The 17778-nt window shown below is 38.8% G+C and overlaps 1 protein-coding gene across 1 annotated transcript; it reads right to left on the bottom strand.

Moving 5' to 3' along the window:
* Nucleotides 1–7481: 7481 nt before the first annotated feature.
* Nucleotides 7482–16580, bottom strand: LOC108437275 (thymic stromal cotransporter homolog). Its single transcript, XM_017714270.2, has 6 exons — nucleotides 16551–16580; nucleotides 14125–14641; nucleotides 12323–12805; nucleotides 10862–10945; nucleotides 10030–10186; nucleotides 7482–7670 (listed from the first exon to the last, which is right to left on the bottom strand). Exons 2-6 carry the CDS (start codon nucleotides 14600–14602, stop codon nucleotides 7625–7627), a joined length of 1248 nt encoding a protein of 415 aa, XP_017569759.1. The 5' UTR covers nucleotides 14603–14641; nucleotides 16551–16580; the 3' UTR covers nucleotides 7482–7624.
* Nucleotides 16581–17778: the final 1198 nt, after the last annotated feature.

Raw genomic sequence — 17778 nt, 5'->3', positions numbered from 1 at the left:
TTCGAGCTGCCCGTTTCGATTAACTCAGCGTCTGATTCAGTGATTCATCTTTTTTTTTTTTTACAGTCAAACACATTTATTTATGTATATTTTTATATATCTGTTACATATATGAGAATGAGTCTGATGTCTGCTTTTTCATACATTCGTTGAGTTAGCCTCGCCTCTTTAAGTGCACGGCTGAAATGGACAGAGGGAAAAAACGGGAGAAAACAGAAAACAGGAGTTACAGTGTGGTTGCATTATGAAAAATGACTGTTCTAATTTGAACTTTTCTTCCTATAACACAGACGGAAGATTCGATTCAGTTGGACTGAGTTGGTCCAACAGATTCATTAAAATAGATTCATTAAAAATGGTTTTATCCTGCTATGTGTAGCCAGACATCTGGCAAAAGCAGAAGTCCAGTCTCCTCACTGCTACCCACAAACAAATAGCCTTTTCTGAATATTTGGAGGCCCTAAGGGACTGGGTGGGGGGCACTACTCACCCAGCCCAAAATAACTAATACTTCTTTAGTTTTAATTAGACAAAAAATGAAAGAACTTAAAGATTAGGACACTCATTAGCTCATTAGCACAAACAATAAATGATAATACTACTATTATTACCACTACTACTACTAATAACAATACTACTACTACTACTCATAATACAAACATACGTACATGCACACTTGTGGGGCCCCTTGTGGCTTGGGGGCCCAAGTAACTGCTTATGAATAAGAAAAGGCCCTGACTAAACAATTCAGTTCAGACCAACATGACTGAAATTCTTCTCAGTCATATCTAAAAGAAACCTTCTTTATTTTTTAAGCATTCTGTAGCTAATTTAATTCTGTAGCATTCAATACATTCATGGTTTCACAGAATACACATTATATACCCCAGACAGCCAACAGACCAATAGTCAGCTATATCACAGCATGTTCAAACAACAGATGGTTAATGTGGCCTAAACAGTGCTGCCTAGACCACTGCTGCTGCTTACCTGGACATATTAATATTTGATGTGTAAGTCTGTATCTGACAACACAACACACATTACAGGCTGCGAGCTGATCTGTTTTGTAAGCTGCGTCTAGTTGAGCGGGTGCAGGTCATTTTCAGGAGGACAGATAAATGCTGGGACAATAGGTTGATAAGCTCCCCTTTGGTCCAACTGTTAACAGCCTCCCTCAGTGCTGACACAGTCTGCTGATCAAACTCTTATCTAAGTGCTTTGTTAGTTCGCTTCAGTCCTTGAGATCTCTGGAAGCTCCTGAAATGAGACAGACTCATGAGAAAGGCGGTCAGTCATAAAAGGTCTGAATTAACAACAGCAACAACAAAAGCAAGATTGAATAAATCCCAGTGGATTAGAATTAGTATGGGAAACTGTTTTACTGTTACTGTGACATTTTTCTTTTTTTTTTTTTGCTCTTTTGTTGTAACATGATTTTTGTCTTTACAAGAACGCTGCACTCGTTCTCTCTTATTTACTCCTCTCGAATAAGGACTGTAGAGTAAGACTTTCAGATCAGGTATTGTCATTAATAATTGCACATCTCACACTCAGGAAATTACTTTTCCATGTGGGTGCAGGTTACACACCTGCTTAAAGATAAATAATGGATTGAGAGGCCGCTAGAGAAACTGAAACTCATTGTCTCCAAGGCAGCCAAGGAAAAAAAGGCCTCAGACAGGAACCTGAATAACAGGTCATGAAAGACAGAGAGTTTTTCCTCTAATAATGATCTATTACTATTATTATTACTAGTAGTAGTAATAGTGGTAGGAGGAGTCAGGTGAGTAAAGTGGCCTAAACTCAACAAAAGTGTTCTTACTTCAGTTAAATCATGATTCAAGTAAAAGTAAAGCTTCCGTAACACAACCTTACAGATAAATACTAGTTACATACCAAGTTTCTTGTAGAACTGTTTTGGTTTGTTTGTTTGTTTTGTTTTTCATTAGGTGCTATTTTTCTGTTTTAATCAGAATCCTTCATTGATCCCAGAGGGAAATTGCAGTTGTTACAGTTGCAATCATTTATGTAAAAGAATAAACACTTTAATAGCTTAAAACACAACTTATCTTCACTTAAAAAGGAAGATGTGAGATGAAATTAAGCACAAAAAAACATTAGGAACTAAAATGTAATACATTTAATGAGTAAAAAGTGGAGTCATTTCCTCAGAAATAAACCAGAGTAGAGGTAAAAGCATTATGACTTGAAAATACTCAGTCTGGTCCATTTTGCTTGAGCATGTACCTGAATGAATAGAATGACATTCTCATCTCTGGTAGTAATAATAGAAATATTACTATTTAGTGTTTTCTCTGCCACCATACACCCTTTAACTGCTGCTGCACTCAGCACTTTAACTTTAGACTCATACATTGCACAATGTAAGGTTTACAGGTATGACTGTGTGTGTGTGTGTGTGTGTGTGTGTGTGTGTGTGTGTGTGTGTGTGTGTGTGTGTGTGTGTGTGTGTGTGTGTGTGTGTGTGTGTGTGTCTTTGTGTGTGTGTGTGTGTGTGTGTGTGTGTGTGAGTGAGTGAGTAGGAATCCAGGTTTTTATTTTACTTTATTTTGTATTTATTTTATCTTATTCCCTACATGTGAATGTCTGTCTGATACTGTGCACTATGAGGTCCTGTAACCAAAACCAAATTCCTTCCTAATTATGCGTAGCATACCTGGCCAATAAAGCTTGATTCTGATTCTGATTCTATTTTTATACAAAGTAAACGCAAAAATAACTAAGGCCAAATGCTCCTTTTCAATAACAAATGCCTTCTGGCAGTTTCTAAATCAGGTGACAGCCGTAATTATTTTAATAAAAGAAGTGAATTAATATATTTTTTTCTTCATAAAGCAGCTGCTTTAAGAAAACTATAATGACACAATGCTGCTCATTGAGAATTACACGTGTCTTCTTTAGAGCGACATCTTGTGGCAGAGGCCGGGAACTGCAAACGATGCGGTTTTATTAAAACAGCAGTTTCTCCAAAATCTTCAGTGCGCTGTAAAGACTGACGCAGCTCCTAGCAAACTCTCTGAATTTTGCCACAGAATATTCTGAGGTTCGTGTGTTTTTTTGTAAACAAACACTAGTTTATAAGAGGCTAACTGCTTTTAAAACGAGCTGCTTATAACGGCGCTCTGACAGCTTTCTCTGTAGTCAAGTCCGTTTCTAGCTGGGTCTCCGGTTGACCTGCGCTTATACGCTATGCTAACCTAGCTAACAAACTTCTGCTGAAAGCCTTCAAAAATGAATACAGCCATCCCCCAGAGCACGTTTGGTGTGAGATTTCGCATCAGGAGAATGGCAGAGGTATGGCAAACATTAATCATGAGTGCTAGAGGTATGGCAAACATTAATCGTGATCAAGGTAGAACCGCTAATGTTACTCGACATGAGCTGGTGAGCTAAGAGCGAGATTGTAGAAAACAGTGAGGAATATGAAGCATTAACTAGCTCATTCTAGATTTCTACATTTATTTGTGGCTTAGTTATGTTTATAGATAATTGAACACACATTTTATGCATATTTTAATAATGGCTGAGGTATGAAAAACATTTATTAGCAACAGTGTTTTACTCGGTTAGCTTGCTAGTGTGAGTAGCTACGTCATTGGGTAACTAGCTAAACTAGCTTAGCCAGTTAGCTTAACTACGTAGTTACTGAAATAAATAGAGACCCCTAATTTAAGCTAAGTGTATATTAATTTAATGAATGAATGAAGCCTTTATTGTCACATAGTCACCAGAGTAACCAGCGAAAGTCTTTAGTTATATTACAGCTTTTTTACAGCTAAATATGTCTATAATACATTTTTAAAAATATGTAAAAATATATGTATTTTTTATGTAGATTTACGCCTACCTCATGTGCACTTTCAACAGAAGAAGAGAAATAAGCTTTTCGACACAGATGAAAGGCCTGGTAGCCCGATTTCTCATGTCTCTGCCAAGCAAGGGCTTCACTATCTGGGATCAATCGCTTTGTACCTGAGCTGGCTATTCTGACCTCTAGCCCTGACCCAAATGTGACTGCAGAAAAAACAGGCAAGGATTGGCCTACAGCCGAGTGTGTCCCAGAGGGGCCATCCGACCACAGGTTGGAGCCTGTCAGAGCTGGCACCTCTGTAGACTAACAGAATGAACATTCACAAAGAAAAGACCACAAACGTTCAGAAGCTGAAAGACCAGGTTTAGAGGGAAACACAGCCACCTCCATGAGGGTAGATCCATCACTCTCTGGCTATGCGGAAGGCATGAACTCAGACACTGATAGTGTTTTAGACGTGGATGAGATGTGCAGCTCTCCAAGGAGTAGTGCGCAATCATTTCATTACAGACTACTAAGCAGCAGTCCAGAGCCAGCTTGTAATGAGAACACTTTGGACTCCTCTGCTTTGCTGCCCTCTCCTGCTGAAGGACAGGCACTGCAAAAAATCTTTAAAACAGAGGCAGAGTCAGAAACAAGTTTTTTTTTCTCCCTTTAGAGCTTTAGAAAATGATTTATTAATTTAAAAGGGCTTCTGCTCATTTTGCTGAATGTTATGTGTTTAGCTAAATGTTAAGTGTTTACTTAAATGTTATATATATATATATATATATATATATATATATATATATATATGCATATATAAAACATTTATTACACACGCACCCATATGTACATACATATATATATATATATATACACACACACATATGTTAACACTTTATTCAACAATAACATCTAGAGTGTAGATTTAGATATTACGCTATAAATGTGTTGCAAAGCGAAAGTATAGAATTCATTGTAAAACTTTCAGTGTAAGTGAATGTAACATGATTTAGACAGTTTCTGTTTCTCCATGTCATTACATTTTAAATTTAAAAAAAGATAGGAAAAGAGGTTTTGTTTTGACAATGACTTGCCTATATGTTTATGTAGTGTGTAATGTAGTACTTTTTTATGTATTTTAGTAATAACAAAGAGTGTAATATAATTATCTAAATTTTTTAGTAATGGCAGTTCAAAAACTTTATGCTGTGTTCGAATATTGTTTTGCCTTCAGCCCACGGATAACGTTGCACTTTGGATGCTTTGGACAAAAAGTCTTTTAAAAGAATTTAATACTTTAAATATAGCGTAAACATACTTGTGTCGAAACAAAACCTTGTATCATATCCTTTTTAATGTCATTTGAAAAAGCCAGCTGTTATTAGAAACGTGTCAAGCTTTTATGACATACGGGCCAATAAAATGGTCTAAATCTTGTTGCGTTTACTTACAGTGTTGAATGAACTTTAAGAAAATTTTTCCATTCTAATGCATTGTTACTTTTTTGAGATTTTGTTCAGGGAGAGACAATATGGGCAAAGGACATTTTGTAGAGTACACTAATTATTTGTGGTGTTTGAGCTTAGAGGAGGACAGTTTCGAGCATTGAATTGGACCTCTCTAAGGACTGTGGATAAGCAGTCTACAGAGAGACTTATTTTTCTGCCAGTGACACTTACATAGTGCTGACCAAATCAGCACACAACTGCAAGTGTTGCTTTTATACCAAGAGTAAAGTGAAAAGTAAAGCATATAAGCCCCAGTTTCAAATATGCTTTTAATTTCGGCTGTTTCTTCTACCAAAAAAAAGTTCCACCACAAGTGGCATACAAAGCAAACATTGTTGTTACCAGTCATGCAGGTTGGTCAGAACTGTTGTATGATTGTCAGTAACCTTGTCACATCTTTTATCACTGTCCCATTTAGAAGAGTTAAACAAAACCAGCAGAAGTGGCATCACAGACTTCAAGTACTGGCTCTTCTGTTACAGACCAGAAGTTACTCATTCCTTTCTGCTAAGGAGCTGAATGACCTTGTAGTGTCCTATTTCCGCCAGCTCAAGAGTCGAGAACTGAGCAGCTCCTCCCTGTCAGCCCTTGGGCATGGCATTGACCGTTACCTCAGGGACCATGGTTGTGCTTTTAGCCTGTACAAGTCAAAGGAGCTGATCAATGCTTACACAGCTCTGCAGACCAGAACGAGGGAGCTGCAGTGGCAAGAGTTAGAGAGTCACCTGGACATCCTGCTGGGCATCCGGAAAGACGAGGAAAAGGAGCTGAGGGAGAAAGGCGTCCTCAGCCGCCAGTCTGCGCAGGGCCTGCTGAACCTGGTGTTGCTCAACAACCTGCGGGCCCTTGGGAAGGGGCACCTGAGGAGAGATCTTCGAAGAGTTCTGCCTGGGGCACGAGCTGCAGCCGGCCTTGGGCGACGGGGTCAGGCTGGAATACCTAGAGTGGAAGGACAACAGCAGCAGCTTTTCTGAGCCCTATGCTGTGAGAATGTATGCCTTGATTGACAACCCTGCCTGCTGCCCCCTGCAGGATTTTAAGTTGTATGCAGCCAAGCACAGTGGCGGCTTCCTGAGCTATTTTGAAGCCTTCTACTTGGCACCTAATGCCTGCCTGAAGCCTGTAGTGTGGTACAACAGGGAGCCATTATGCAGGATGTGTCTGGAGAAGATGATGGTGAAGATGAGGACCTGAGCCAGTACATTCAGACCTTTAGGGCGCAGAGGCAGGTGGAGTAAAGCACTGAGAGTTTTTCATTCTTGTGTGGGTATTTTGATTAAAGGCTGCATTTTGCATCAGAACATTGTCATTATAATGATACATTCTGCATTATTGTTCTTGTCTCTGTACCTGCATTTCAGTGTTGTGGGTAACTGGGGTTATTATAATGATATTTGAAAAATTATGCTTCCTTCTTTAGTACTATGGGACTTTAAGCTTAAAGGCTGCCCCACAAGTGTGATATAGCATGTTTTGAATGGTCAGTTTTGTTTTATTTTCTCATAAAATTATACAAAGGGGAATGATAACCAGACAGAAACACGCCTACCAAGTGTCTCAAGCACCCAGCAAGTGACAAACTCAGGTTACCTGTCAGATCCTGTGTACCGTGGGTAAAGTGCATAACATACAAAAAAATATCACTAAAACCGCAAAGCAGGTCTCTGACCTTGCTTGATTGAATTAAAATATTTAGGAAACAGTTTTATGCACAGTGAAATTTTATATTTCACTATAATTTGATTTATTATTTTGATTAGGGCTGAAGTTTGAAAGAAAGGTGCTATTTCTATTGTAATCTACATTATTAATCACGTCTAAAGTTTTAAATGGGGAAATTTACCTTAATAACACAGAGGTCGTGAACCACCTCTACATGAGTTTGGCCAATCAGACGCAACCAAATACATGACAATGCAACTGCAGCTGACTACGTTCAGTGACCTAGAAAATAATTGGAATCATAATATTGGTCAAAAAATCACAATTAGATATTTTGCCCAAATCATTTTTTGTATTATTTTTAAAAGTACACTAAATATACAAATATGACTGGAGGTTCTATGTGCCCAGAAGTGGAATATAAAAAAACACAATCTGTGCTTGAGAGCTTGAGCTTGACCCAAAAAAATGAGTGTATACCCTGTCAAATATTATATTAATTGATTTTAATTAATTCTATCATTTCAAAATAGATGCAGTTCAGATTGTTGTGGCACAATACAGGGATGAATTTTTACACCCCTATTTGTGGCATTTGTGGCTTTTATAATGTCAGATCCACTTCAGTCCACTCTCATATGGCTGGATACTCTTCCGCTCTCTGCCTGAACTTCAGGTACCTGAAAATGAAGCACATTGCAGTTGTTAGTAAAGGATACAGAACCAGAATGAGAAGACTTAGTGTATTGCAGTTGATCTGATAGTGGTAAGGTGGTGTAAGGGCTGCAGTTTCTTTTGATTATGACTAAATTAGCATGGTTGTGAGTGGAAATTTGAGTCAGGATGTTAACATTATCATTAACATTATCCTACCATGATGTGTGGCATGTATAAGGCTCACCTCACCTCAGTTTTGATTTAAGATTTCAAGAGATGTCAAGACGATCCAAGACATTGAACGATGGTTGGAACCCAGGTGGCAGGAGATTCAGTCACTAGTTCTTACTGAGTTTCAGTAGGAACAGTGACTTAACCCCTTCAATAGCAAAGGCCCCAGGGTGGGCCCAGTTTCTTCTATAACTTCTGTAACTTAACTCATGCAGTTTGCACCGAAATCCCTGTAGTTACTGAATAGTAAGCCATAGAATATAATAAACTTGAGATTTTAAGGGGGTAAGTGTAATCTGCATTTAGATCTGTGGAAATATAGAGTGAGTGTGATGGTTGTGCATTAGTGTGATGTGTAAGAAATATCAAAAGAGCAGCTGTTCCTCAGGTGACTGACTGTACCATTGCTGGACGTGATCAGACTCTCTCAGCAAAAACAGTCCTTCCACATAAAAGCGATCTGGTCAGATGTGTCATCATTAACCATGTTCTCCAAAAGTGGGCGAGTGCATGTATGGCGTGCACCAAAAATGGTTCATGTGTAAACAGTATGAAAGCAAATCATTAAGTGGAAGACCTTATGGGAGGTTTTGGACCAATGTGTTATACGGCGTTCTCCACCATCATGATAATGGTGTTCCATTAATCCAGTGCAGTTCCAGAGACTTGTAGGATTTGTGCTGAAGGGTGTTGAAGCTGTTCTAGAGGCCACTTGAAGAAGTTTTCCCACCCTACTGTGACATATTTTCAGGTGAAACATAGTATCAGGGCTAACAGAACATTTCACTTGATAGGTGGCGTGGTGTGAGTGGGAAACTATTGGTTAATATAATTGTTCCCCACCTGCTAGTGCATAATGACAAAGTCTGAAGACGTTTTATTAGAATTGGGCAAAAGTCACATTTCGCTTAAAGATTCTGAGAAAACAAGAATTTTGTCTTTTATATAATGTTATATGATTGTGTGATGTGAGTTTTGATTTCAGGTTGTGTTGATTTCAGGACATTAAAGGTATTTATTTGTGCAGTTAGTGTTAACACTGTAAATACATGTATGTATATGTATTCTGTGCTTTTGGTAGCTATTAATGCACAGCGCGCAGTTGAGCCCAGTGACTCCAGCTTTAGGTTCCTGGGAAACCTCATCTCTGCTGACCTTTCATGGTCCTTCAACACCTCCCATCTCATCAAGAAGGCACAGCAGCGTCTTTACTTCCTTAGGAGACTAAAACAAGACCGTCTGTCTCCTCAGATCCTCACAAATTTTTACCGATGCACCATTGAGAGCATACTGACCAACTGTGTGACCGTGTGGTACAGTAGCACCACTGTGGCGGAGAGGAAATCCCTGCAGAGGGTAGTAAGGACTGCTCAGCGCATCACAGGCATGCAGCTCCCTGCCATCAAAGATATTCACCACCAGCGCTGTGTGCGCAGAGCACACAGCATCATTAAGGACCCCTCCCACCCCAACCACAAACTGTTCGACCTACTTCCATCCGGGAGGAGATACAAGAGCATCCGGGCCAGAACATGTCGGCTCAGGTCCAGCTTCTTTCCCTCCACAATCACTCTGCTGAACTACACACCTCACTGATAACACTACCACTCTACTGCCATGTAAATAACACATCGCAACATTTATTCAATACATTGTACATCTCCAACATGTTCATGTATATATCTACACACCTATAATCTATTGTTGCATATCTATAATAGTAATTTATTCTATATACTGTAATTTGTTGCACTATGTCTATTTATTGCACAGTCTCTTTGCACTATTGCTACTATTTGCACTTCTGGTAGATGCTAACTGCATTTCGTTGCCATGTACTTGTACTGAGTAATGACAATAAAGTTGAATCTATCTATCAATCTATCTATCTGGCTGTTATCATCAACCGCTTCGCTCCTTTTATTACTGCTTCCCATCAGCATTATTGACCGTCATTCACTGGAGCTCATCTGAGGTTGTTGACTCATAGTTTATTCTCTGGCAGGAGTGCCAGACCGAAACCACTGTAACTGCAGCTTTAGGACTGGATGGTGAAAGCAGGCTTATCAGTTACTCTGCAGTCTCAGTCTCAGATTCAGACCCATGCTGAGAGAACTATTCCCGTCAAAAGTGGGTGGGAGGGACACTTACAGGATTGGTATGACACTGAGGTAGCTGATGGCGCAGGACAGGAGGAAGCAGAGGCCGCTGTATGAGTCCAGAGTGAGCGGGTAGATTGAGGTGAAGAACACTATAGAGAGGAGCTCAGTCACAGCCAGCAACAACTGCAGCCGCCCAAATATACGGCCTGAAAATACAAACAGCACAGCGTCCTCACAGATTCTGCTTCTCATCTGTTGATAGAAGAGTTTTATAGCTTTCTCTTACAGGACTTAATAGACCTTTCTATAATGTGGTTAATGTGAGGCAGCCTCGTTTCTTTTCTGATTCTGAGGAATGAAATTCTTGCCCAGAAGAAATTTGTCGTGAGCAATTACCAAAATTCTTTCAGTCGTGCTTTTCTCTAGATATCGTTTTTGTATTATTTGTATTTTATATATCATCACTGTTCTTTTTTCCTGTCTTTTTATTTTTCTACATCATGTGAACACAGGATCTGCCCTTTACATTGTGTACACATTTCATGACAAATGGACTAATAGAAATGGTTTAAATGACTTACATTGAAACTTAAGTAGGTTTTTGTCTTCTCTTGTAAAGTTAGCTTTCTGGAGGCATGTAGCTTTGTATAATATCTAATATCTACTGTGTTATACCTTACTTTTCATCCATGAAGCACTTAATAATATACAAACAGAAATAATTACCATTTTGGATCATGTGAAATAAATATGCTTGCCATTATTTGTAGCTCTTCGCATGTTACACAATCCTAGAAGTTATTTCATCTAATTATAGTCATTGTGTGGGGATTTTTCCACTTGTCATAACTATCCTGCCTCTTGCTTCATGTCTCAGTTACCGTATTGCCGTGCATCCAGAACCTTGGAAAGCATCGCTCGCAGCGTCGGCATGGGAACACAGGAAAACATCATTATTCCTCGAGCTGTTGGTTAAGAAACATGTTCATACAAAAGGTTAGAAAAGCACTGCAATGCACCGGCTTTGATTTCAACACAGCTACTGTTTCCATTTATTTCATAAGATCTGAAATGTGGTTGTGAAAGAGCTTAAAGGAGGATGGGAAAACCCCCCTTTAATTATAGTACATAGTCATTTGTCATTTGGCCAGGATTGCAGCTGGGCCCTGAGCAATGAATGAGCAAAGCAGCACTTCCTTGAAGAAAAAAAAAACTCCATAACTCCTTTTTGTTCTTTAATTTTTATTGATTTTCAAAACCATTCAAAAATGCCAGCTGCCCTTTACATCGTGTGAACATTCTATTATGAATGGACGAATAGAAGTTTTGAAAAGCTAACCTTTGAAAATTGCTTGAATACCTTGAATTGTATGCTTATCAATTTGAGATTCATCTTAAAGGGGAATTCCACATAATTCCATCATTACAATACAAACAACGTCATTCAGAGTGGTTTGATGTGAAATGGTGTGTTGTAGAGAAAGTTATAGATTTCTTTACAGTGGTGGTGATGGAAACCAGGGGTTTACTATCCAAAACCACCAGTGAACATACACCTGTTTTCTGAGATTTAATAAGTAATGTGAATGATGATAAAAATAGTGGAAAATCTGAAAACATACATTTTTGAGGGAGACTATTTTCCCTCAAAAACGCCCTGTATGTATCCCTCCACAATGAGCGCATTCAAATAAATGCATTAACAAGATGTTTTAGCCCAAAGCTTTATCACATAACTATAATATCTCATGCATCAAGTAGTGTAGTCATAACCATTCCTTGTAAAATGGTTTTGCGGGAGATTTTAGAGGCATTAAACTTTTCATACGTCTGGTTCCTGTCACCACCACTGTACAATTCTGACATAGTAAGCTTCTCTAGAATGGAGCATTTCACAACAACCCACTCTAAATGACTTTGTTTACATCTTAAACATTTCATTGTTTAGAAACTTTGAAAAATGGCTGAAGTTCCCCTTCAAGATTTGTTCTTTAGTTTGGTTCAATTCACTCGGATGCTGAGTACAATTGCGTTCTAGTGTTTGTCAGCCTCACGTCTTCAATGCCTAAACTAAAGAAGCCAAATTTGGACTCCAGATATGTCTTGGCTGTTCGACTACATCTGGGGAAATGGAAACTTGAGTATATTAGATTTTTTTGCCGAACTATTTCTTTATAGCAGGGTTCCATTCCCATCCCATAGGGCCGGTTTTCAACACAACTTACTGGTTTCCCTTCTTAAAAATACCTGGTTCAACTTATCTGGTAATTGCCAGGTTCAGTAGGGTTTTAACATAAAAGTTTATGTTTCAGAGATACAACCCATGAACTTCCCTCACTTACCCATAAAGTAGACCCAGCTCTCCATTGTAAATGCCATGATAGCCATTCCGGTGCAGTTGGAGACAATCCCAAGCAGAGAAAGGGCCATGTCCCCCAGCACCCCAGAGAGTGCCAGAACCCCCAAGAAGCTGGTCAAGTACATGGCATCAGTGGCTGCCCTGCCGTATCCCGCCCATACTGAGTCCCAGCTCAGAGGAGGCTTCAGCACATAGAGTGTCAGAACGTTCTCTGCTCCGATCATGCCCAGCATGAACAGCACCATGGCCAACGTCACCAGAACAACTGACGCTTTGTCCGTTCTTTCCATTCTCCCTGCTCGAGACAGCAGCGGTTCATTCTCATCGTTGTTTTGGCCTGAGCTGGACAGGAGAAAGGTGGAGTACAGGAGCGCGAGCCCACTGAGGGAAATGGCCATCCCAAGCAGGACTACTCCTCTTTGACCTATCCGGTACACATACCCAGATGCAAAACCACCCAGCACCCCTGCAATTAACAGTGAGTAATAGATATGTTACTACAATTGTGATAAATGGGCATCACCAGTAAAAAAGACAGATTTAGACCAATTACAAAGAGTGTAAGCATCAACAGCCAAAGTATAGTACCTGCATAGTAACAAGTAGCTTACTGATGTGAAGCCATTATGCCGTTTTATATTAAATCATTAACCTTTTCTGCAGAATTGGTCATTCTGATGGGATAATTGAAAATCACTGGACAGTAATGGAAATATTTTTAATATTTCATAAAATATTTGTAAATTTTCCCCAGAACTCTGCTCTCTGTGTGTGAAATGTGACTCGTGAGCAACAAGAGCTGAAAGCAGAGGTGTGAGAACCTCCTGCTGTGCCACCTGCGGCACAAAGATGGTGCTTTTCTAAATCATTCACAGTTCCATCAAATTATATATCAACAACATTATTGAAAAAAAAGCTAGTCCTAGTCCTAATCCTAGTTCATTTAACCTTTTTAACTCCTTTGGACCACCAGTGTTCCAAAACACACTTCGTCATATTCTTCATAACTTTCATATTTCATAAGCTACATTCTAAAGGTGCGTGTAATATGAGGCTGTAACTGTCTTCTTTCCAGTCAAAGATTGACTCAAAATAGACTCAAAATTTTTGTCTACTGAAAATCTGAGATGTAAACTGGATCTTCAGTGATCTGCTCTGTTAAAAAAAAAATTTAATGAAAAAATTTCCATTTCTACTGTACTTGTGTATATCTAATGAAATAAAACAGTCAGTGATTTTATCTTGCTGGGTATCAGCTAACTAACTCTTCATAAACTGTTGCTGAGGTGAAAACAGATGCTAGCATTTGTTTGCTTATTTTGAAGTTTTTTCCTATTTTGAAGTTTTTCCCAGTGTAAAGTTGAAGCCACATGTTACTTACTGTTAATTTTATAGTTACATTAAATGCACCAAGCGCTAAGTGGTGTCCTGTGATGCTCAGGGAATCTGGTGCTTCGGCAACATACGCCAGCAGCAATGTGTTCAGATCGTCATCAAAAACAAATTTTTTCACATTTTTGGACGCTGCGCAACATGTTGTGTCTGTTTTGCTCCGGCCAGTCAGCTGAAAAGGCAATTATATGTAAATGCGTAGGTTTTTCGGGACATTGCAAGTTTCCATGTTTGGAGTATATTCTGAAACTAATGATTACACAACAATTTCTTATGAGCCCTTTTATAGGTGACAACTATAAAACTGCAGTTTGATACAAAACAGATTCATTTTGTGTATCATGAAAATGGCTTGACAAATCATGTTATATTTGCCATATCGCTCAGCCTTACCTGCAATCCCATAACAGAGATCCACGACATTGATCTTCAGAGTGCGGTGTCTCTGTTTGGAGCTGAGGGCCGCTAAAGCCACCACACCAGCCCAGTAGGCCGGAGCACCCCCGCTGAGGCCATATACCATAGAGCCCAGGAAAAGAAACTCCACGGGTAACCTGCAGAACAGGAAAACAAGCAGGAAACACATGCCCAAGATTGAGCCCAGCTGAGAGCCCACCAGAAACACCTTAGGCCCCCTTCGGTCCACCACGCAGCCCAGCGGGATGATGGACAGCATGGCTGCTACGGCAGAGATTATGGAGTGGATAAGGAAGAAGCGTGAGGATGCTGCTTGGGCCTGGTCAGCATGTCCATCTGCCATTTCCAGTGAGTGATTGTACACGGTCAGTGTGAGGGACATCTCAAAAAAGGAGGTTCCAAGTTTATGGATGATCACCACCGGCTCCACTAAAGTCAAAAGTCTCTCCCTCATATGATCCAGGAAGTTGAGCTGTGTAGCAGTGTACTTTACCTTAAATACATTTTACAAAGAGCTGTAACATAGAAAAAAATCATACAGACCACCCACACATGATATCTGTATATGTAGTTCTAGTACTGTATACAGTATAATGATCAGCATTTCTTACAGGCCTAGTGATTTACCTCAATACAATTGTTTTACTTGGTAGATACTTGAAAAAGCATTGTGGGGTGTAATTGTATACATTTTGGAATATTACAGGCCCATATCCTACAAGGTCCACTTATAATATTAGTCTGGTTTTATGTGCCAAAAATTACCACAATTTTTTTCACATGTCCGTTTTCCAGTTTCACTTTTTATTATTATTATTATTTCTTAAATATTATTATTTTATTATTATTCAGTAACTACAGGGTCTAAAATGCAAACTAGCTGAGATATTCTTAGCTTATAGAAGTATGAAAACTTTGGGCCTGTCAGTGGGCTTTGGCCATTTAATGGGTTATAGTTAAACAGGCTATTTTTGTTGCTATGCCTTTAAGACCAAGGTAATTGAGGTCTATTCTGATTGGCTGCACTATTTCACACTGCATTCTAAAAGCTGAAACACTGCTTAGAACTTCATTATGAATGGGAGGAGCTAAAGCGCTTTAGTCTGAATAGGTGGGTCTCTGTAAATGTGATGGTTCTCATGATATCACAAAAGACCACTGACGTTGTGTCTTCATTCTGTAGAAGGCTCCATGCTCTTATGCCCATATAAAGAACCCCACGTCTAAAACGATGGAGTTCATCGTTCATCATAATCAAAAATATTCCAAAGCTGATATGTTTTGTCCTATGAACATTTTTCTTTCAAATATCACGGGACTCTGAATCACAAGGTCATTAAAGAGTCGAAATTTGAATATTGTTACATGTAAGCTAGTGCGCACTGAATTGACATCAATTGACTGGCAGCCTTCTTAAAAAAACACTCAAACCAGCATGCTTTGCCAGTGTGGCTGACCTGTACTCAGGCTACCAACCAGACTGAAAGTGGTTTCTTTCCTCTTTTAATACTCTACTGGCCACCATTGAAGAAGGCTGACAAACCACAAAGCACTACGTCCACCACTGAGCAGTTCTACTGAGCATGTAAATATCATTAGTACGGCGTAGTAGTAGCTCTCAGTGTTATAAACATTTAGTGTGTTTTTAATGTTAATTCAGTACAGACTCAGCTTAATATTACTATTTACCTCCTGATAAGCTGATTTAGGCTTAAAAATATCCTTTATTATTCTTTTAACACTAGCAACATTTTCTGATAAGGACATGGACGAGTCTCTTGTTAGAATTTTCCCATTCTAGCTTAAATGTTGCAGTAGTTGCATTCCAGTGCCTGTGTTATTATAATAATAACTGCTGCGCTATTTAAAGTGGAATGGGGAAATCCAAACAAGATGCTGGCAAATAAGAAGCTGATTTCAGCTTTATAGTTTTAATGCTGGTAGTCTTTTTTCATGATTTAAGCTATGAAAATCCTACTTAGAGGTTTTATGTAGTGAGGTATTACAGTAGGACATTTCTATGGCACAGTTTATCAGAACACCTGACTTACTTTTGTGTAGCTTAGTGATGTTAAATTGTTGTGTAGCAACATTAACTTGCATGTAGCAATATTAGGATTATGCCTCTTTAATGACCTCGTAATTCAGAAGATCCAGTGATGATTGGGAGAAAATTGTACACAGGACAAAACATATCAGGTTCTGGATGTTTTTATGTATGACAGTGTGATAGAGATGATTTTTTAAAAAAGCCCTTTCATGTTAGCCATAGAGTATAGCAGACTACAGACTACTGATGCATTTTTACATTTACAGATTTACAGCATTTAGCAGACACTCATATCCAGAGTGAATTACAAGAAGTGCTTTGTCTATCTATAGGAAGTATCTTTGCTAGTTACCAATAGGTTAGAGAGAAAGCTTGTCCTGAGCTCAGATACTGCTGGAAACAAAGGTCACGGTTGATACCCAGAGAAAAAGGAACAGAGATGAACACAGAACAATGCAATACAAAAAAAACACAATATGATGCACAACTTCAGTCTAAAATGAAATCAAAATGGGCTGTTTTTGAAACTCACATTGATTTTGAAATGTTAAAAACCAATTGTAAATAAGGATGACACTATTAATGATATCAATAATTGATGAATCTACCAATTTTTTAGACAATTTTAAATATCATAGCCTTTCCGAGATTCCAAAATGCATCAACAATATTAAATGTATTTAAATTTAGAAGTTTTTACTTTATACGTAGCTTGAAAACAAAATTGCTAAAATAATGCTAATCACTTCTGATGGAATTCCAGTTGTGTGAATGTTAGGGCCAAGCTAACAGTAGTATACGTTCAGTATGTGCGCAAGGTTTACTTTGGTCCGCTCTACTTCAACATGAAAAGATTGAAGCATTTGAAGTTTGTATGTTGCGGTTAGTCAGTAGCCCCTGACTGAGTATTACTACTGTTAGTATATTAGCAGTCTGCCCAGTTGTCCAGCCTAGACTTCTTGTCATCTAATATTCTTCAACTACATGAACAGATCCACAAGTTACATCTGTGTTTTCATTATAATTCTAAATCATATCACAACAATCAAATTGGACTGAATCACTTTATGATGCATTGTGCTGTAGTTTAAAAAATCTTATATCAAATCCTTGTGAAGTTGTATATTTACACCTCTACTAGATATAATATTTAGTTTAAAGATGCCAAGTATTTCTATTCAGTATAAAAGCAGCTGAGGTTTAAGAATGTAATGAGACTATACATACCCGCAGCTCTCTCTGCTTCTTTCACTCAACTGTCTCATTGGACATCAACGTGACAATAGACAAATGCCAAAGCTACCCAGCTATAAAGGAAACCCCCCTGTCTGACACTAATTCTACAGAGATACCAGGACCTGATCTGGAAAAAGGGAAGTTGTGGTAGTGAAGTGAAATTGAAAGGGAATACCCTCTGCATCTGCAGTGCATGCGAAATTCAGTCTATATTGGACAGCAGCCAGCATTATAACTCGCAATTACCAGTAAATGATGCCCATGTGTAGGCAAAAAGCCTAGAAACAAAGGGTTCCTTAGGCCTAATCTTATAATTGAGTCTTAAAAGGCCTACATCATGGAAA

The sequence above is a fragment of the Pygocentrus nattereri genome, chromosome 15, assembly GCF_015220715.1.
Source record: "Pygocentrus nattereri isolate fPygNat1 chromosome 15, fPygNat1.pri, whole genome shotgun sequence".
Classification (NCBI taxonomy): domain Eukaryota; kingdom Metazoa; phylum Chordata; class Actinopteri; order Characiformes; family Serrasalmidae; genus Pygocentrus; species Pygocentrus nattereri.
The sequence above is the reverse complement of the archived record's forward strand: the minus strand, read 5'-3'. Positions and strand labels throughout refer to the sequence as shown.